Source organism: Equus caballus, chromosome 31, assembly GCF_041296265.1.
Source record: "Equus caballus isolate H_3958 breed thoroughbred chromosome 31, TB-T2T, whole genome shotgun sequence".
Taxonomy (NCBI): Eukaryota; Metazoa; Chordata; class Mammalia; order Perissodactyla; family Equidae; genus Equus; species Equus caballus.
In genome coordinates this window covers 18376490-18399260 of record NC_091714.1, presented here as the reverse complement: position 1 = coordinate 18399260, position 22771 = coordinate 18376490, and the positions used below count along the sequence as shown (strand labels likewise).

General features: G+C 42.5%; 1 protein-coding gene across 9 annotated transcripts in view; it reads left to right on the top strand.

The window, feature by feature from the left end:
- Window positions 1-22771, top strand: part of SASH1 (SAM and SH3 domain containing 1) — a 300847-nt gene that overhangs the window by 56822 nt on the left and 221254 nt on the right. The window contains exon 1 of one of the 9 annotated variants that reach the window (XM_070256424.1): window positions 11732-12245. The exons of 6 other annotated variants lie outside the window; for them this stretch is intronic. In XM_070256424.1, the coding sequence (XP_070112525.1) occupies window positions 12225-12245 (21 nt within the window). In that variant the 5' untranslated portion in view covers window positions 11732-12224. Of the gene's footprint in view, window positions 1-11731; window positions 12246-22771 lie in introns of those variants that run through there. 2 more of the 9 variants (XM_070256417.1, XM_070256420.1) reach the window with 2 other exon arrangements.

The following is a 22771-nucleotide window of genomic DNA, read 5'->3' as shown; positions in this document are numbered from 1 at the left end:
AATTCTAGGAATGGACAGGGTTGCCAATGCCAATTGCTTACACTGTCCTCAAATTTCAAATGAGCTGTATGAGCAGAAAGAGAGGAAGTGCAGACACTTCTTTCAGAGCAAGGGCGAAATGCCCCCCTCCCCCAACCCCTTACCATCCTCACCAGTACGCATGGGTCGCTGAGCTGCTCCTGCTGAAGGCCCCATAAATAACACATCTTTCTCCCATCCTAGTCTTGATTCCATCGCTGTTGGGCGTCTCACTGCCTGTCACTACACACTCCATGAGGCAGGGCTAGGTCTGGCTTACTTACACGGTACTTTTAGAACGCAGCACATGCCTGACTCAATACATCGTTATTAACTGCATGAATGAATTCAAAGGTCGATGGAGAAGAAGAAATGCCTGGCAAAAATATGGCCAGGAACTGACTACCCTATCTTAGAGAAGACCTTGGATCTCACAGAGGGTGCCCCTTACACTAAGAAGGAGTCACACCGCATCTGCTGGAGGAAGGCTTTTAGTGGGATAATAAGATCTTTTAAAGACTAAGGCACATGTCATCTTTTTAAAAGCACTGTAAAGCTTGACTTTTTAAATTATTCTTTCCTGGTTGTTTTTTTGGTCACCTGAGCTAACATCTGTTGCCAATCTTTTTTTCTTCTTTTTCCTTCTTCTCCCCAAAGCCCCCCAGTACATAGTTGTATATTCTAGTTTTGAGTGCCTCTGGTTGTGCTGTGTGGGATGCTGCCTCAGTGTGGCCTGATGAGCGGTGCCATGTCCGCCTCTGGGATCCGGACCAGTGGAATCCTGGGCCACTGAAGTGGAGCCCACGAACTTAACCGCTGGGCCACAGGACCGGCCGCTCCCTGGTTTTTAATTTCTGAACAAAATGGCATATTTAAAAACCAACATTTTTCTTTAGTCCAAGATGAAATAAAATATGTATATCTGTTTGAAATATATAATATTTTGGAAATACTGAAAGAACAGAGGTCAGAGGATATCATTTTCATAATGTCCTTTTCAAGTTTGATGAAATTTGAAGAAGCTTAATTTTTCAATTATGAAATATTTGTTGGAAAGGGTTTCTATTTTGAATCTAAATTATTTTTTTATTTATTTATTTTAAAGATTTTATTTTTTCCTTCTTGTCCCCAAAGCCCCCAGTACATAGTTGTATATATTTTTAGTTGTGGACCCTTCTAGTTGTGGCATGTGGGACGCTGCCTCAGCATGGCTTGATGAGTGGTGTAAGGTCCGCGCCCAGGATCCGAAGCTGCGAAACCCTGGGCCACCGAAGCAGAGCGCAAGAACTTAACCCCTTGGCCACAGGGCCAGCCCCTAAATTATTTTTAAATATCACTTAACTTATTACATTAAGCATCTTACAGTTGCTTCCCTCCCCCCAAAAAGCTCGTAGGATAGAGTTTATACATTTGATATATAAATATAATAACATTAATCAGTTTCTTATGTGCCTTGTTTTGAGTCTGCATAGTAGTTGGGAAAGTTCCTAAAAGAGCTTTGTAAATATTAATGTATCGTCCAAATTTTCTGCCGTTGAGATAATCATCAGACAGAGTTCCACCTGGTTTTTGATGACAGAAAATCAATAGCAAATCCCTGGACGGAAAGTCAACCCTCCCAGCTCTCTGGTTCATCCACACTCATATTCCCACTGGAGGGACTTGCTGTACCGCCCAAGTCTCCCTGAGTCAGAGGCACATCCGTTTGACATTTACTTTCTATTATCATCTGTTGCGTTCTCATCTTGATCCCACTTATAAAACACCTGCCTATCTGCCTAGGGGAAAGGGGAGGCCATCAAAATGTTTCAAGCACTCAGTGGAAATGCACACAGGACAATGTACAGGAGTCAGAAGGAGAACGTGTCGTGAAAGCTACACCCGGGAGAAGAGAGAGGATGGGATGCATTTCTCAGTCTTAGCAAAGGATTTCTAGATACAGGTGGCAGCAGCAAATTGCCTGTCAAGAGATGCACTTCATAATGAGGCCAGCCATGTAGAACAGCTGCCGAGCCACGAGGGCACCACTGTGGCCCGGATCCTCGGGGCTCCGAGCCGGGATGCGGGAATGACAGTGCTGCGCTCCCCAGCAACAGCCACATACCAGGGGGACAGGCAGAGGGACAGACAACAGGGTTAACACCACCAGCCGTCCCTTCATGCTGCCACTGCCAACCCATCAGTCAAAAGAGGAATGGAAATAAGAAAAAAGGGAGGGACCTGAAGTCAGGCAGGCAAGTGGTGTAGACGGAAAGGAAATGGAATTGAAGAGCGCCCATTTATCTTCAGGATCCTTCTGTCATCTTTGGTCAACAGTCGAGGGGTGTACAACAAGCAAAAGGACAGAGGGTTGAATAACGCTATGTCCTGATGCTGCACTGTTCGTGTCTTCCTCAGCTGGGTCCTCTCAGATGCCCACAAAAACACTGCCCACTTTCCAAGCCCACACACAAATGCGTGCACACACATTTCTCAGCATCTTCCTTGTGTCTGTTCATCTCTGTGTTTAAAACTGAAATGACAGTGGGGAGGCTGCCCTGTGGCCAGTGTACTGACCTCCTTTCTCACCAGTTAGCTCCTATCTAAGAGATAAATTTTCCTGGACAGCAAGGCAATGTCACTCTCAAAGTCAAGATCAATTTCAAACCTGCTCCCTCACGCAGAAGAGAATCCCTCTTTCCTCCCTGAGCCACCATTCTAGCCCTGACAGAGTGACTTCACAGTGAGAACATGGGCAGGTGCAGTGGTGGCCCCGCAGGTGACTGTCAAAGCCGATTCTCAGGGCCCAGGCACCCATGTTGGCTTAGCAGTGCCAAAGTAGGATGCTAGGCTACCTGCAGGACCTGCGGCTGCTAGCTTTAAGGAAATCTGGCTTCAAATCAGAGCGATCCCAGGGACCAAGCTGACTAACAAAAAGCTCAACGAATAGGGTTTTCAAGCTTAGGAGAAAGGAGATGCTGGGGTGTCAAATTAGGTAAACATCCAACTCTGTAGAAAAACCCCATGATGTTAAGACTGGAGCCTCAGGGAGAGACACTGAAGACGTGAATTTTGAGAGACAGTTCTGAAGAAGTTGGAAGGAAAGATGAGAAACAGTAGAAATCATTGCAGGGTGCCCGGGAGCAAACTCCTTGGCAGAATCAGCTTGGACTCCTCCGGGGTACCTGGCACAGGGTAGGTGCCCAAGAAAATCTTGATGAGTCAGTGAACAAATATGCAATGGCTGAAGCTTTCCCTGAAAAAGCAGAAGGTGGTGGGATGAGCCTCGTGTACTTAAGAAAGCATGTACCTGCCTTTGAGAGCCCAGCCTTCTTGCATCCTCAAGCACATTTTCCAAACTCATGTCCTGGGAAACCAGAAGGCAGCTCTCAGGTTCGCTGAGCTAGAACAGCATTTGGATACAAACAGACCTGGACCCGCTGAAAGAGTTATGCTCTTGGCAGGAACACTGCCTTGAGTCCAGACAGAAAGCACATCTGTGCCTCGTTGATAATGTAATAACCTCCATTACATTTTTGGCCAAGAGCACCTGTGCACAGCCCGGAACGTCAGCCCAGGGCAGCCATCCTGATGGAGGTGATATTAACAGCTCTCATTAAAGCTGATGACTATAGCAGTGCCCAGAAGCACGGCTGCAGGGAGGCGTCTGTCTGCATTTCCATGACAAGCCTCTATTTTTGGAGTTCGTGACTCAACCACAGAAATATGCTCTGCATTGAACTAAAACCTGAAAAGAAAACTATCACAGGGTAAAAAGAGTTTGACTCTCAGAGCTGTAAAACTATGCAAATTGTCCATTCACTTCTCTATATGTTCAACTCTACGTTATACGGAGTATTCTTGTTTTCCTGTCTGGGCAATGGAAGTAAAAGACTGAACGAGGATGGAGGATTTATTTCTGAGCTGGCCCAGGGACCATTTGAGTGTCTTAACTTTCATGTATATCAGGGATGCTAAAAGTTCTGTTGTGATGGGAAGCGACACGTGCATGTCAATCAATTATCCTAGGCGTGCCCCTGTGTGATTTGTTTACTCTTACCTGTCCAAAATAAGGAAGTGCAGAATTCCTAGTGCTCCACTTGGGATTTAATGAGGTCACTTATGCCTGGATCTTGCTCACTTTCAACACAGCACCTTTCTCTGATGAAAGAGAGACGTGAAGACATGCAGTTCACTGACAGTGGTTGGAAAGGACTCTATTATCTTTTCTTTTGACAAAAAGTGTTACGAAATGCATTCCTGTCCTCGATTAGGCAGGTTAAAACTTGCTAGTCTATATATCTATAGTTCTGTCCCATTTAGAATGTAGATGAATGACTGTTCCTCCAAAAATAAGAAGGATTATGTCCTTGGAAGATTGCTTTAAAAAATATAGGCAATGACTTTATAATTTCTGGTTTTCAAACAAGTATTACTTAGGAAGAGAAAAGTTATCATTGTCTTCACTCTCCTTCCTCCACACACAGTAGGAATTACATTAAGGCACGGCTCAGATCATGCTGCTTCTCTGCTTAAAATTCTTCAGTGGCTTCCTCTTAGACTTAAGATAAAATCCATACTCCTTGCCATTGCCCAGGAGGGTTGTGTGACCTGGCTCCTGAGGAGCCTCGTGGCCTCATGCCATACCCCCTGTCCCATGATTTCCACGCTCCAATTATACTTGACATTTTCCAGTTTCTCAACTGCACCAACCTTTTTCCCCACCTCAGAGGCTTTGCATTTATGAATCTTTTTGCTTGTAATGCTTTTCTTCCCACATGTAGAATAACTGGTGTCTGGAGATTCTTCCAGCTTACACGTCACCTCCTCTTGACTGCTCCATCTGAAAGTACCTCTCCATCTCAGCCCTCATGAGTTTCTTTTTAAAAATCTAACACAGTTATTGTTTCATTAGTCTGTTAATGTAGTTGTCCTTTGTCTGTATATCCATCTAAAAGGTATGCTTCTTGAGGATAGGGACCTTTGTCATCTGGTGTTCCCAGTGTCCAGCACATAGTAAGTGCTCAGTTACTATTTGTTGAATAAATTGAAATTTATAAATGAGATAATGCATAGTTTAAGCTTCTTTTGGTTGACCCAGTAGCTTTATCATCTTTGTAGAACGCATAAAAATCCTCAATCTTTACGTAAGTTTACGCTTTGCAGGAAGTTAGCTAGGATTCCCACACCAGATGACAGTCTTCAAAACTGGAGGGATAAAGAAATTCTGTTCTTTTACATCTTTCTCCCTGTTCGTAGCATCATAAAATAGTATCTAATTTTTTTTATTGAGATCACATTGGTTTATAACACTATGTAAATTTCAGATGTACTCATTATATTTCAACCTCTCTGTAGACCGCATCGTGTCCACCACCAAAAGTCTAGTTTCCATTCATCACCATACATATGTTCCCCTTTACTCTATCCCCGACCCTTCCCCTCTGGTAATCACTGATCTGTTCTCCATATCTTTGTATTTGCTTGTTTGTTTATTTTCCACATATGAGTGAAGTCATATGAAATAGTACCCAATTTCTGTAAAGAGTTTACATAGCTAAGTAGAAAATGCATGCCTCTTGAACTGCCAGGAACCAGATTCCTGACTTGATTTACTTTGAGCTTTGGATACTGAAATAATAAAAATAAGTCTAGTATATGTATGAAGTAAGTGTATAGTCAGTGTCATCTATTAATATTTCCATAATATTAATATTAATAATATTCCTATATTCCCTGCACTACTCATGATTAAATACAATCTAGCAAATAATAAGGTTAATGGTGATGGTGATAGTGGTGATGATATCTAGGATTATTTGCTTACTCTGTAACAGGCACTGTGCTAAATGTTTTATTTATAAATAAAATATAATATATAGATAAATAAAATATATATTTCATCGTATTGTGTAGCCTATAATACAGCATAGCTCATCTATACAGCAACAATAGTAAAGCTTACAAGAACAATAGCGACATCAATGGACTCAGCTGGAAAAAAATAAGTTCAGTAGTTTGGAAACCTCAGAAAAATAGATAAGAGAATATTGATTATGTTCTAACTGGGTCTGATTCTCTCAGAACATTAGCCACATCTCAGACGTGATTGGCCCAAGACACCTACAGCTAATAAAAAGCATTTGGGACTCGTGCCCAAGCCTCTGATGCCAGTCAGTGCACTACAACCGTCTTTGAGAACAGGGGCTCAACCTTGGGCATAGACAAGGCAGGTAGTTAAGAATTAACAACCCACGATTCTCCCGTTGAATTCTTCAAGTGCTACTCCTATTTTTGTATGGCTGGCTCTAGAAGTTTCTTAATAGATCCGAGCCCCGTATTAGAAGTGGGAATACAAGCCAGGAAAGCTGTAATTGTCACTAACAGCTTACTCTGAATTACTTCATCAGATTCTTTACTCTCTGCCACGCGCTGAAGGTTGGTTGGCTAAAAGGAAAGCAAGAAGAGGGTTAGATAAAATGAGAAGGGTGTTGCATAGGAATGTGAACTTTGGCAAGTGACTTACTCTCTAAGCCTCAGTTTCCCCGTCTGTAAAATAGGGATATAACCTACCTTGCAGAGTCCTTGAGACCATTAAGATAATGTATGCAGAGCACTTGACAATGTGTAGAAAGGGCCCAACGTTAGCTGCTGTTGTGGTTGTTATTAGTATTATTATTAAGATTATTATTAATAACAATTTTGATCTAAGAGAAGCTCAAAGCAACCAAGAGTTCTGTTTTTTTTGTTTTTTTTTTTAAAGATTTTATTTTTTTCCTTTTTCTCCCCAAGGCCCCCTGGCACATAGTTGTATATTCTTTGTTGTGGGTCCTTTTAGTTGTGGCATGTGGGATGCTGCCTCAGCGTGGCTTGATGAGCAGTGCCATGTCCGCGCCCAGGATTCGAACCAACGAAACACTGGGCCGCCTGCAGTGGAGCGCACGAACCTAACCACTCGGCCACGGGGCCAGCCCCGAGTTCTGTTTTGTTTTTAAAAGGAGACTGGGAAAGCTGGAGAGCTAGTAAGGAGCAGAGGAACATAGGTGAGGTCATAGGTACCTAAGATGAATCTCACTGGTTCCATAATTCTGCTTGATCAAGCCACTCCAGCTCTCTGAGTCTGGGATTGCTTATCTGTAAAAGAAAGAAAATACCCTCTCTTCCCACCTCCACGGGTTCTCAAGGATTCGCACGGGACACGTGTATGTAAAAGCACTTTGAATAACTTCATGGGAATGTTAGACATTGCTTTCACACATGTTCCACTTAACTAACTGTTGCTCCAATCAAGTCAGTGACTCTTGACCCTGGCTGTGCGTTAGAATCAACTGGAAGCTTCTAAAAATCCAGATGCCCAGGCCATACCCCAGACTATAGGTCAGAATCTCTGAGAGTGGGACCCAGGCTCAGTAATATCTTTCTTTCAGGTCCCCAAGTAATTTCAGTATCCAACCCAGGTTAAGGATCAAGGAATAAAGTATTCCTCAAACTTTCCCAGTGACAAGCAGCCCCAGAGTCCCACCGTACTTACAGAATCTGCCTTCCAAGGGGAGGGGCTGGGAGTCCGTATTTTCAACAAGCTTCCTCGCTGCCTCTTCTCAGCAGGCAATTATGAGAAATATTGCGTTGAATCATAGTCTGAGAGTTGGAAGGGACATTGTTTAAAGTCTTCACACTTGATTCATCTCTAAACCATGTGAAACTTTATGAATCCCGTGAACCAAAGGTGAATGTGTATCAACCAATTATTAGAACAATAAGCAATACAACTGTTAGCTATTTCTCTTTGTGCAAGAATCATCACCTGCCCCTTTTCTAGTTCAAAACATCTTGTCTGACAGATAAGATTTTCAATGTTTCGAAACTTTTCTTGATCAAACGATTTAGAATGCCAAAAAGTGCACTGAAAGAAGAATTCTTTCATTTAAGAATAAATGTTTGAATATTGCGAAATAAAAGAAGAAACTCAAGTTTTCGTGTGCACAATGGGAATGGGACAGACATAACCAAATTTTTACTTTTTCTCTTCCAGAAAAGATATATTGCACAACTCCATAAAGCCCATGTTATTACTTTTAACTCTTGTGGGAAAGTTAGGCGCAGATCAGGTTTAATGTAAATAACACACAGACAAGCTGCTATGAAAAGTGGCAAATATGAAGGAAAAAAAGTTAATTAACTGCTGATATCCAAGTTGCAAAACTCGTCTTAACAGTGTGCATGGCAACAAATATTTGCACTCCTCCCCACAGTTTAGAAAGCATCGAACTTGCCAGAACCACTGGTCTGTCAGTTTCCAGTGCACATTCTAACGCTGTCTCTGAAAACTTAAGTCTTGCGGAATCCCACCTCCTCCGGGGCCGTGTCCCGTCGCCTGGCCCAGGTAGTTAACTCTAACAGCTTTCCTCCTTCCTGTTTCCTGCCCTGTCTGAGTCCGGCCTTTGTCTCAGCTTTGTTTGAGCCATAAATACTGTCAGCGTTTAGAAAGTATGTTTAATTCTAAGCTCATTGAGAAGAAAGATAATGGAGATTGTTTTAATAAATCTATCAGTTCAGAATTTTTGCATTTCCTTCAAAATGGCTCTGTAAAACCTAACTGACTTCCAGACTTTTCCAGATAAGTCATGCGGGAATAAGTAGGCTGGATCCAGTCTGAATTTTATCTTTGGAAACTCTCTCAACTAGTTTTGTGTAATCAGTCCTTGTTTTAACGTGCATTCACCATGCCCATTCCTTCGCTTCTCCTTTTACTTTTGATAAAGTGCTTATTAAGGAATGAAATACATTAAATAATCAATGTAGGAGCTAGCCCCGTGGTGTTAGTGGTTAAGTTCGCGCGCTCCACTTTGGCGGCCCGGGGGTTTGCTGGTTGGGATGCTGGGCACAGACCTAGCACTACTTGTCAAACCATGCTGTGGTGGCATCCGACATAAAATGGAGGAAGATTGGCACAGATGTTAGCTCAGCGACAATCTTCCTCAAGCAAAAAGAGGAAGATTGGCAACAGATGTTAGCTTAGGGCTAATTTTCCTCACACACACAAAGAAAATCAATGAAGCCTAACTTTTTGTGAGATGAAATTACAACACATTATTGCTGCATTTGTTTTTATTTGGAAAAAAGCTCTTATAATTAATAAGAGGATGTTTAATAAATGCTTGGAGTGGCACGCCCCATGGAGGAGCTGGCGGGTAACAGAGCTGACCCCAACTTTCGTGCTGAGTCAGCACCCACCATAACCTGAATGAGAACAAGGCTGTGGACATTCCCAGGTGTGTGCCCTCCCATCACCTGGCTTCTTTAGATTTTGGGGGGTTTTTTTGCATTTTGTGTGCTTCGTTGAGTCATTTGTATTTTACACTGTGCGTTGGGGGGCAGGAGAGCAGAGCGATGGTAGGAATTTTTTTAAACTAAAAAATTTTGCTGCTGAAGGCCTTTCCCCATTGTCAGCCCATTGTCGGTGCCCGTTTCTTCCAGCTCTCCCGTTCTTTAACTCTGGAGGACCTCAATTGGTTGGTGTGAGCGTTGACACATAGTAGGATGCAAGATGTGTTGCACAATCGTTCAGAGGATGCCAGTTGGGCTAGTTTGCTAGGTTGGCCATAACAAAGCAGACTGGGGGCTTAAACAGCAGGAATTTATTGTCTCACAGTTCTAGAGGCTGGAAGTCAAACACAAGATGTTGGCAGGGTTGGTTCCTTCTGAGGGCAGTGAAGGAAGCGTTTGTTCCAGGCCTCTTTTCTTGCCTTTTAGATGGTTGTCTTCCTATTCATGTGTTGTTCTCCCTGCATGCATGTCTCTGTGTCCCAATTTCCCCTTTTATAAGGACACCAGCCATATTGGATTAGTATCCACCCCAACGACCTCATTTTAATTTAATTATGTCTGTAAAGATTCTATCGCTAAATAAGATCACATTCTGAGGTTCTAGGGTTAGGACTCCAACATATGAATGGGGTTGGGGAGGGGCACAAGTCCTACCTTAACACCAATATTATACACTATGATTTTTTTTTAAATGTTCATATATTATCAAATCATAGCTGATAAAAATAGGTTTGTGGAAAGAAAACCTTGATTATTATGATGTTCTCTGTGACAGGACTTTGCTGGTATATCTGAGCTCTTTTCTGCAGGTGAGTAGGGATGACCCAGAGTTGTGAAAAAGACTCTATGGCACATTAACTGTGATCTTTGCCTGATCCACAGTGATCATTTGATGTGCCCTGAACTTCTGACTTTATAGTCTTGGCTTCAGTGCTCTGAGAGTCAAACTCTAAAAGAAAAGCTACATCCCATGAGGCAGAATTTCTCTTTCGATTATTATAAGCAAGAGGATGGAGAGATCAATGCCTTCCTTGTATAGACAAGGAAACGGAGGCCTAGAAAAGAGAAGTGTGGAGGCCAAGGCCACAGGGTTAATTAGTAGCAGCCCTGGAACTTGAACTTGGGCCTCCTGACTCACTTCTGTGTTCTTTCACCTCATCACACAATCTATCCTCCACACCAGGTATCCCCTACCTTCACCCGAGTCTATCAAAATTGCCCACTGCTCAGTGACAGTCCGACTTTTCTTACCTCCTTTAATTTAAAAAGAAAATTAATCCTAATAAATTTGCGAAGTAAGTACATTATCGATGCCCACGAGCAAGTTCAGAATTCTGGAGAATGCCTTAGGGGATTGTTTCCCAAGAAGCTTATCAAACCAAAAAAAACTAGGTGTCTAATTTGTTTAGGGTAATAGGTTTCTTTACTCTTCACATCCCACTTTTTAGCTAACGCTTGCCTTATTAGCCATGATTATAAATATATGCTTCAAGGTGGAAAAAAAAAATTTGTCAAGATATCCAGCTAGTGGCAATTAGTGATGATTCTTGAAAACAAAAGAAAGAAAAGGCCTTTTTTGTCTGTTTCTACCAGGTCTTGGTTAATGCATCATACCTGATATTTGAGGTTTGGCTTTCAGAAAACACTTACCTAATTCAGCCACTTTACAAATAAAGAAACCATGGTCTGGGCAGTGGCTTGTCCAAAGCCACTCAGTTAAAGAGATCTGGGGATGGGTCCCGTTATGTCCCATGCAGAACTCTTAAAACCCCTTCTAATGCTGCTTAATGGTGATTTAGCACATGTGGAAGCTACTGGAGGTTTAATCTGTCTTCCCGCATGAAGATAAGGAACACAGTAGCTCTAGTGTTCTTTGGTGGATAACTTCATGCTGTACCATGTGGCTCCATTATGTCACACGCATCATCTTAATCCTAAAGAATAGACTGTGTTTTCTAAATATATAATTTAACGTGACTCTTTCCTGACTCCTCACTAACGTTCCTTATACCTAAACTTATCTGTGTGTGCTTTATGGGGGCACACTAACTTAATATTTTCAAGTTCTATGTAAAACTTTAATTAAAAGGAAAGTTTTATTATTTCTTACAAGTTAGTGGGTTCCTTTAACCTCTTCCAGGGTTATTAAATTGGGTTAAACTATATTAAACGCCAGCTAGGATTTTCTGAGTCTAAAATCTTGGCAGATGGGCCAGCAGTACAGAGCGGTCTCAGAACAGAGGGTGCCCGGAGACACAGGCGTCCGCGCCCAGTGAACGCTAATTCTAGAATATTAAACTTCTCGTGTGAAATTGATTTCTGGATGTTTCTCCGTGGAAGTCTTGCAATAGCCCTCCCCTTCCTTTCCTTGAGCCAAGAAAACTCTGAACCAGAACAATTCAATTTCAATTTGTGGAAAAACTACACTCAATGAACCAAACACGGCGCTAAGATAGCTTCGTAGGGGGTAGGGACAGGGGCATTTTGATGACTTTTGGATGTTGCTAAAATAGCTGAACTTCTATATAAACGCCCTGAGACGTATTTACAAGCTTTGTTTCTTGAGAAGCATTTGCAAGCTTCGTTTTAATGTCTGAGAACGTCCGAGAGCAAAACCTGCTTTTGTGCCATAGTTATTGTGTTATATGTTAAGCATTTGGAAGGACCCCAAAGAGGCCCCAGGAAGCAGTTACTGCTTCTCGACTTATCGTCCTGAAGGCGATTTGTTTTAAAGTTGATAATCCCTAGGGCTACAAGGGTGTCCCACATCTGCCCTGAATTGAAAACAGATTCCCATTAAGAGCCTTACATCAGTGCTGCGGATTCATTCGATCTGAGTCAGAAAGGAAGTCGAAGAACATTCGAACGTATGGCCTGACAGCAGACCACCAGCTCCCTTCATGGAGGATCAAGACTGCAGGGTATGTAGGCTGTCCGTTTTTGAATTTTAAGACATTTTCTGTAAGGAAATGTGCTTCTGACGTTTAGGCAGGACTGTTCTGGAGGGGACTATCGTGGCTGACGGATCTAAACGAGCTGCCAGTCTCCGGGCTTTTCAGTGCTACCAATAAATTGATCAGAATTCCGAGAGGCTAGGAAGTCTCTGCTGCTTCGAAATGCCTCTGCCAGGTTTTGGCATTTTTGTGACTCCTCATTGATGTAAGATATATTCGTATAATTACGTAGGTATTTATATAAGAGTTTCCCCTCCAAGACTCTGAAACGGTTTCACAAGCCAAGAAAAGTTTTTGCTGCTAAAATGCCAGAGCTTTTCCACCCTCTGCTTATCTGTGAAATTATTTTAAAATATTTCCACACATGCTAAGAATGAAGGATGTAACTATGTACTTCGTATTACAAGCCTCGGGGGACCAGGACCCTCTGATTAGCTGTTTAGCGTTTAATAACCTACTAAAGTCTTCTTCTCAGCTTGCTGAACAGCCTAATTTTTGTTTTCTCTGTTGAAGTAGTGTATCATAGAATGTGGAGTCCTTTTCCTTTTTAATTAAAAAGGAGGTTAGATTTGTTCATTCGAAATGGTGAAAGGAAAGAGCGGGCAGCAGTGGTTGTGAACTGGGGACTGTGGGCCCAGCAGCTTAAGGCATGGATGCTGAGCCCCCCAGGCTGGCTCCCAAGGCCCTTCTGGCTCGTTCTCTGGTTGTGGACTGGTCTCTGGTGAGTGGAGGCCTCTCGGGTTACTTCCAGATGTCTGTTCTGCTCACATCTTCTCTGAGAAGCCGAGGGCAGTGCCTGGCACAGTTTATACCCAATAAATACTTATTAAATGAAAATAGAGTTATGAAAGGGTATCCTAGAAGAAACATCAGTCTGAACGTATTGAGCAATTGAGCCTCTGTTTCGGTAAATTTCTGTTCATCTTCTTGGCAAGGTTGACACCAAGAATAGAGAACGGAGGGTGATGGGTAGTTGAGAGGAATGTGCTAGAGTGTCAGTCAGAGCAACTGTGGATAAAATGTATGACTCCACGGTTATGGTATTAATAAATAACTATGAAATATGAGTCTTGAGAGGTAACGACCATGCCCCACGAGAGTGTTTGGGAGTCCAAGGAAAGCTGGTGTGGGAGAAAGGGACCAAACACAGCTGGCCGGCTTTCCCTTCAACTCGGTGCCGACGTGCTCATCAAAAGTGTTCCGGCAGCACAAAGCCAGTTCTTGTTACATGTGCTTCCCCTGGTTTCAGAAACAATACATTAAGAGCAGCCCAGTTGGCAGGTAAGATTTTCAGTCCAACTGCCAAAATACTGTTCTCTCTTGACTGGTCGCCCACAGTTCTTGAAAGAGGGAAGGCTTTTCAGATGCCAAAAATTGACTGCAAACTGTGTCATGGGACTATGGCCTCTTAATCCCAGCAAGACAGAGGCTTCCTTTTAGAAAGGGAAGCACATTGGGTTTTTGTGCTGGAGGATGCAAAAAGATGTATTGATCAACGCAGACAGAAAGGGGAATTATCAGGCTTAGAAACATCGCTTCTGTCTTATCTAAGGAGACTGGCGAAGGAGCCCTGGAATCTATAGAAATGACTTCAGATCAGACCAGCTTCTTCTCTGGGAGATGATTGTGTATATATCTTAATTTAACTAACCTTCTTAATCTCAACCTCAGAAGTTTGGGGAGGAAATAAAAGCAATGTTTCAGAGACTTCCAGGGTGGCACATCTGCCGTAAATTTAACTACTATTAACTCAAGTAAAATCCATCTCCAAATATCTCTCTGCCACCTTTGAATAACAAAATAAGCAAGTCTTCATTTGGGACCATATCCTCTTTCCTGACCCGTATTTGAACATCAGTCATGTCATTAAGGGGCTGTGCCACCGTGCCAATTCACAGCCTCATTGCTCTCCAGAAGTTTTGCAAGACATTGTTTAGAATTCAGAACACATTAATCCCCAGAAACAAGGTTAGATTCCCAGATCAACTCCTGAATGCAAATTTATCCCCAAATACAGAGAATTTGTTACAAGTTTCTGGAAATAGACAGAAAGATCTTCCATCCTTTTGTTTAATGAGACTGGAGAATAAATTTTACAATGAACTGTAATGCTGCTTGTGAGAGCATTTTTAATTTCCATGAGAATTAATTCTTGGCCTTACATACCATTCCTTTCTTGATCTGAACCCTAACCACCCACCCTAGGTGCTCTGTCTCCAGCCACTGCCTCAAATGGTACTCTAGGTTGGAGTCCTAGTAAGTTACTTGTATGTGCTTTTCTACTTGTGGGTTGTTTTGCCTGGAATGTCTTCCGATGCTTCTGATTCCTGGCAAACTCTTAATCAGGGTAAACATTAACACAGTTAAACTCCTCTGTGATGCCCCAGTCAAATCCCCACCTCTCTCCTCCCTTGGCCACAAACCCCTCTGAGAAAATTTTGCATGCAACTTCAAGTGGTTCCTCCACTTTGACCTTCTAAAGTGTCAAGGAAAAAGCTTTCACCTAGGAAGAGTTAGAGATTCGCCTCTCCACCTCTCCTGATATCTATAACACCTTATAGGTCCAACATTCACCACATTATATTACAATTTTTTATTTACATGTTGTTCCCTTCCTTAGACTGAGAACTCCTTAAAGATAGGAATTTCCTCAGAACTTATTACAATGCCTGGAACATAGGTAAATAATAAAAGAATGGATGGATGGATGGATGGATGAATAGAGGGATGCTGGCCTGGATAGACAGACTGATGAAGAGATGATTGATTGGATGGGTGATGGATGGATGGGTGGATGGTGGATGGGTGGATGGACGGATGGATGGATGGATAATTAGATGGATGAATATGTGATTGGATGGACAGACAGGTGAGTAGAAGAATGATTGGTTGGATAGATGATTGATGGAGGGATGAGGGGATGGATGGATGGATGGATAGAGTGAGTGCTGGAGAAAAAATTGTTTTATTTACAGAAAGATGAATAGCTACATAGAAATTTCTATGGAATTCTGAATGGGACTTTTAGACAGTTTCAAGGGCACGATATTAATGGAATTTGAGCATTATTATTTTACTTCTATTGTTTTGCCAGGGAGGGATTATGAGTAGTGGGAAGACAATGGAGCTTGAATATATGGGTTCTAACTCTAGCTCTCTACTTTCTGGTTATGTGGCCTTGGGTAAGTTATTTACTTCTCTGTTTTTGTTTTTATTTGTCTGTAAGATGAAAGAATACCTACCTTCAAGGAGTTGTTGTAAGGATTAAATGATAATCCATCTAAAAGCTCCAGTCTAGTGCTTAACCTGTACAAGGTTGAAGATAAGTGGTAGTAAAATATGAATCTAAATCTGAAATGGCCAACAAAGAACGTTGAAAGCAGAAGGAGCCTGGGCTGCTCTGCCCAGCCTTGGATAGTCTCCTTTTGCATCATGTCCCCTTCATTTTAATACAGAATCTCAACTCCATGGTTCTACCTTTTATCAGCCACTTCCCATATCACTTGGGTGATTAAAAATAAAATAAAACAAACTGGGACATGTGAGAGAAAAGAAGAAGAGGGTTCGGGAGATTTCTGAGTAAGAAAGAAACTTCCCAAAGTAGAATGAAGTAAGCTGTGCTGGAGGAGGGAGAGGGAACATTGCACGTGCAAAGAAAACAGGGTGGGGATGATGAGAAAACTGTTTGGTGGCAGGTAGTTGCAAAGGGAAAAGAAGAGAAGAGAATTTGCACTGTTGAGAAATTGCACTTCCAGGATTATAAAAGCAATAATTGTTAATTTAAATATATATATATATTTTTTATATATACCTGGAAGCACACTCCTGTGCATTTGTAAGGCCAAAAAGTGCCTTGTGTAATTTCACATACTTCACATAAATAATAATGATATTAATACATTCCTAACTGACACTTGATATTACCGCTTACCAGGTGCCAGGGACTGTTCTAAGCTCTTTACACATATTAAATCATTTTACCCTCACAACGACCCTGTGAGGTAGGTACATAAAATCCTTATTTTGCTGATAAGAGGGCACACAAGCAGTCACATAACTAGGATGCATAGCAGCCAGTGTTTGAAGCCAACAGTCTGGCCTCAGACTGTACACACTTCACACAGGATTATACCCACGGCTGATGTGGCTCCTGGCACGGATCAGATGGGCCATGCAGCCGCTACAGTCAACAGCCCTTCAAAACCCATTTTGGTGGACATCCCTATAGATATACTTTTCCAAATACAATTTTAACATCTGAAAAGTTAGAGTGGTAGAATTTTATAGCATGGAGGGACATTTGGTTCATTATGGCCAGACCAGCCAGCTGGTTGCGCTAAGAGTTTCCAGGGAAAGTCGGCTTCAGGGTCATTGGTCAGAGTCTCTGGGGACAGACCTGGGGCAGGGGTCAGATGATCTTAGCCGCCCACATAGCACTGCGGCAGCAGAAGGACATCATCTGTATCCCAGATAATATCCAAGGAATTCTAAAAAAAATTGTCTGTGAAAGTTCGTAGACAATATTATGTTGACACCCTAATAGTTTTCCAAATATGAAAATGAAGATAATCATATTCTTTTTTTTTTCAAAGAATCATCTACATTTTGCCTTTTGAAAAAAAGCAACAAAATACACAGTCTTTGAGCCCTCTGCTTGTTTCCTAGATTGGGTTTGACAAGACCCTGTTCTAAAATAATTCCATCACTCTTATGCCTGACCCGAAACCCTTACCTCTCCCTCAAATTGCTCGAAGCAATTTGATTCCATTTTGTCCTACGAAAAATAGACACTTGTTCAAATAGTTAACACATTTAACAAATTTCACAAATTCTGATCCAACGATGTGCTAGGCAGGTGGAAAGAGTGTAAATTCTCACCGTTTCCACTTCTTTGAATTATTATAAGCATTTCTATAATTGATATAATCACTATGCAAGTGCTACAAAGGTATCTAATTCTCTGGGTTTTTTAGTCATTCCTATTTTAAGCCCATTCACATGCCCCACTGATGTTCCAGGGCATGGTTTTTAGATGACTAGGTAGGGAGGCTTGTTGGAGAAGCTGCCAGAAGTTTTGCTTGCCTCCAACACATCTGTTCAACGACACACCTGAGTCCATACCTTTGACTCAGGAGAGCAGGAAAAAATAGCATTTGACACCCAGAATCATAAAAATCAGGAGCCAGAAGGCATTGCAGTCTCCTCCTCCTTGGAAGGCATTGGAGGGGTGGGGGGCTGCTGGGGGAGGGGAGGGGTCATGGGTCACAGAGGAAGGAGGGGAAGTGGGAGGAGACGGATGTAAGTGGGGCTTAGGTCTCTGTCTCCATTTTCTTCTCATTAAGGCTGGCTGGAGAACATCTCATCCAAAACCTGTTCATGTAAAATTTAATCCCCTTTGGAGCATTTTTGCATCTGTTCAAGTGTCCTGGAAGTAAATATTAAATTAAACTAAATTTTAATTTAATTTAAGTTCTGAATAAAAGGCTTTATAGAAACTGGCTAGAAAGAGCTTAACCATCCAAAAAGTAGGTCAAATAGAAAAAGGCACTTTCAAGTATCCAAAACAATCTCATCGTTTAAAAAAAATCCTGCAAGTTCAATAAACTCTTAATAGAAATACAAAATTAAGTTAGATGTGCCCTTCAAAGAACTGTTTTTTTTAGATCATTGAACTGTTTCAAAATGCCAAGAAAATGTAGGACAGTAAAATGAAGGCCAGATTCTCAAACAGAGGTTGAATTTTAAGCAAACTCTTCCTTGGGCAAATGGATTTTTAAGAAACTGGTTTTAGGCCAACTAGCTCCCTGGCAGGGCTATTGTGAAGATAGGATGAGATTTAATGACTATACATTCCCCAGTCCAGTAGTACATAGTGGACATTCATTAACGTTTTGTTGAATGAATACTGAATAATTCTGGACTAGTTTAGCAAGCCAACTCAGCTATCTCTTTCAGTCCCGCTTTATACTTTAGCATGGGTTATTTCACAGATTACATGAAAACAGCACGTCCTGGAAAGAGCAGTCCTCAAAAAACAGAAGTCCCAAATTTCAGGGACTTGTTTCCTAACCTTTGACAAAAGGGTAATATTAGAGTTATGAGTGGATTGCTCAGAATTAAATGAGATCACGTTCATCCATCCATTCATTCATTCTCTTAGAAAATATTACACATTCACTGTGTGTTTTCAATGCAGTAAGTATTGTTCTTGTGCTTGGGAGATGGAGACAAACAAGGAAGGTGAGGGCTCTGCTCCATGGAACTTACATCTTGTCCACAAAGGACTTAGCGTGCAAGTACTGCTGTCACCTAGCCTTGGAACACCCCCGTCAGGGTGGGCAGCAAAGTGCCCTGGGAAGAGCAGTCGGCTTGGAAATCAGACTGACGCCCACCTGAGTCCAGGCTCTACATCTTGCCAGCTGAGTTTCTTTGGAAAATTTTCTGAGCCACAGTTCTTGTCTGTAAAATGGGTATAATAAGACCTACCTTTCACGGAGTCCTTGAAGATGAAATGAGACATAGTGAGTGTAAGGTACCTAGCATAGTATCTGACACATAGTAGGTCCTCAGTATTACCTTAATGAAGAATAGAGAGATCAAAAAGAGAGTCAAAGAAGAAGGATATTTTGGAATAAGAAGGGTTGAGGAGCAGTTGCTTCCTCTGAGCACATTCTATGAAAGAAGTACCTTCTCAACCATTTTTGAGGTAGAATGTTGACCTGGAGGGGGTTGAAAGTATAATAAATAAGACAGAGGAGCAACACAGAATCTCATTATACAGAGCAGATTGAACATATGCTCTTTTTCCCCACTCCATCCTCAAACCCCAGTAAAATGGAAATAAGGGGAAAAGTAAAATAAAACCACCACAACAACTGTCGAAGGGTGGGGTGGAGGGGGGTCTTGGATAACAGAAATGAGAAATGACCACAAAGGCGGGAAGATACAACATAGATTGAAGGGAACAATAGCAACTGATGTGGTACACAATGGAGAAAACTGAAAATCAATTACATGGGATGTAGAGTTTGGAGACTACCCCTAAGAACAAGCTCATTGGAGTCACTCACCTTAGGAAGGTTCTGGGAAAGGAGTACCCCATCCCCCACTAGGTCAGGGAAGGGCTGAACATAGGAGGATTGTTTGAAAGATTGTTTGGGGAGTAATCAGAACCCCAGGTTCCCCCTCACCCTCGCTATCCCAGGCCAGTCTAGGCAGCCAAGAAGCTGAGCCAGTTCCTTGCCCATCCTGGCAGAAGACTAGGAAGCTGAACCAGAAACACTTTGGTCTCAGAAACAGCTGAGGAAGGGGTTAAGGCACCCCTCTAAAAACAAGGGAACTAAGTAAAAATCTACGGACTGAAAAGCAAGACTTCCCAGTTATCTTCCTAAACTCAGCTCCCAAAATGCTGGCAGCCAAGGTTTTATTCAGCCTCTCCCCACCGCAACCCCCACCGCTGTGAGAAGAGGTGGGAGGATTCCTCTGTGTTGGAAAAGACCTGCCCAACAGGGAAGATCTACAGACACTGGCATTTAGGGACCGCCTGCAAGAGTCTGAGCCCTCTACCAGATCAATCACGGTGAGGCCCACTACAGAAAGCCCCACAACACGGGTCTTGCAATCTGATGTCTGGTGCCTCAGAGATGCAATGAGAACAAAGGATCGTCAGACAATCAGAGAAAGCTGTGGATGTGAAAGGCAGATACCTAAACAGATGAGTGGGAAAATGAATCCAGAGGTAGTAGGGGCAAGTGGGGGACAGAATTGCACCCAAAATATACAATGAGTATCCTCAGCAAGACAGAGAAACAAAACCAGATACCATAAGAAAGGAACATTCTGATAACAAAAACAATCTATAGAAGGCTTAGAAGGTAAAGTTTAGGAAATCTGTCAGGACCAAATAGGACAGAGAGTCTAAGGAATACTAGATGATCAGTCCAATATGTCAAATACCCCAATAATAAAAGTTCTAGAAAGAAAGAGCTGAAAAAACAAAATGGAAGAAATCAATGAAATAATCCAAAAATGTCCCAGAAATGAAAGACACGAGTTGCCTGATTAGAAAGACCCATCTAGCGTCTAGTGTAGAGAATAAGGCACGTCACTGTGAAATTTCAGAACACTAGGAACAAACAGAAGATCCTAAAAGCTGTCAGAAAGAAAAAAAAGGTCACATAAAGCATCAGAAATCTGAATGGCATTGACTTCTCAACAGGAACACTAGAAGCCAGGAAACAGTAACTTCCAAATTCTGAGCTGCAAATGATTTCTGACTTAGAAATTGTCAAGTGTGAGAGTGGACTAGAAGTGTATAAGAGATCAAAACATTTACGTCACTTATACCCCTTCTCAGCAAGCTCCTGGAAGATGCGGTCCACCAAAAGGAGGGACTCAGCGAAGTCCATCTAATCCAGAATGGGGCTCCAGATGGACCATCTCCAAAAAAGAAAGAAATGGAAGCGACTGACATACGGATGGGATCTACCATATTGCAGGGTGTTTTATATTCTGCCAGAAAGTTTGGACCAGAGTAGTCAACAGGTACATAGAAAAGTAAGCAAATTAAAAAAGAAAACTCCATGGAAGGAAAATAATTGAGAAAGAAATATGATTATAGTACATAATATGACTTAGCTCTGAACCATATCTACTTGGTCGCAATAATGGAAGCACTGAACATTACTAGAACCATGAACTAGAATAGAAATGTGGTGGCCATGGAGGTGCCCCATGCAGACCTCCCTTCAAAGGAGGACTTGCCCTGGGGAGTGTATGCCCCCTTCGGGACGCACTATTGTCTTCGAGGGGAAGGCTCGCTCTCCTGAGTCCTCAGCCAATGACTGAGCATGGAAGGGGACCAGAGCCAGCTGTTGCTGCCCAGTGCAGGGCTTCTCTGATGAGCAGTCTTTGCTCTGGGTCTCTTCATCAGCCTGGCTTTGAATTTCTCAGAACTACCCAGCCGTCGAAGACTCTTCCTACCCCACCTGCCTTCCTTGCCCCGCTCCTTCATGGTCTCAGGTCTGCCCTGGAGCGGCCCCCTAATCCTTCACGGACATCAGCCCAGGAGACCTTGTGCATTTCCAGTTCTGCCTTGGTCTGTGCTTCTCAGAGGACCCGAACTAACACAATCACTGTATTGGGAGGATAGAAGAAGGAAAAACGGGGGGATGGAAGGAAGGAGGCAGGATGGAATTTTAAATCTTCATCTTTCATTTTAGGAAGTCAGTAGAGAATGACTACAGGTCTATAATGGGAGAAAAAAATAAGAAATAGCTGAATAAGCATGTGATTTAGAAATGAGGACGACAAGGCCAGAAACAAACAAAATAACTAAAAGAGCTACGAGTGGTTGGTTGGGTGAAGTGGAGAACTCTATGTGTCAGGGAGAAAAGGGAGTAATGCCTTGGAAACTATTTGACTTAAATTTTACTCATTAAGGCCTGACTAATATTAAGATGATAAAAAGCATATACTTATATACATATGTATCAACCATAGATATGTATTCATATATATCAAACACCTTTAAATATATATATACCAAATATATAAACTCAAGCATCTCCAAATATATATAGTTTAATATATATGTAAATATATATTTTTAAAACATATATTATACATATAATATAGAGATTTAAAAATGTTTGATCAAGATCATGGTGAGGAGTCAGACAGAGTGCCTTTCTCTTGCTGGCCCTCTCCCCAGTCTGCAGCCCGAGCCGGCCCCTCCCCAGCTCTCTTCTCCCTGTCGTTAGAACCAGGGGCAGCCTCTGCTTCTAAGCACAGCTGTTTCTCTGCAGAGAGGACACACTTTTAGGTGCATGCAGAGAGAAGCAGGGGGCTAGGAAAGACACCCATGTACCCCAAGGATACCTGAAGAGATGCAAACCACTGCGTCCCAGCCCTGTTTGGGGACCCTGCTCCAGAAGGCTTGTTGTATGCTCACAGCTAAGCCCAGGTTCACTTCTTCCTTGTCTGAAACATCAGCAGCTGGTTAAGCCAGTCAAGTACTTGCCTCCTGGCTGGCTGGCTGAACTGAACAAAGAGGAGGGGGACATGAAGCAGAAGGAGATGACCGACGGACAGCGTCTCCCTCCTCCTGCTTCTCCTTGACCCCAGCTCCCCCAGCAGCTGTGACTGCTGCCCTGTGGCCACCTGGGCCCTGAGACAGCTGCCACAGACGCCCCCGGGACTCCTGCCACATACCTTCCTCCCATGGAGCTCAGGCTGTGTGGAATGTAGGGCAGGGACACTGTGGGGAGGCGTGTGTGTGTGTGTGTGTGTTTGTACACACCAGAGCAAACTCACATCACCCCCTCACATGACCTACTTCTTCCCTCCTTGGTCAGAAGCACGTGTATCGACCTGGGTCACTCATTCTGGGCTTTCCTTGTCTACATCTAGTCTCGGAAGAGATGAGGCGATACAGGAGACACTGAATTGGTTGGAGTGGGGAGAATTGTTATCTATCTATTTTTTAAAGTGCA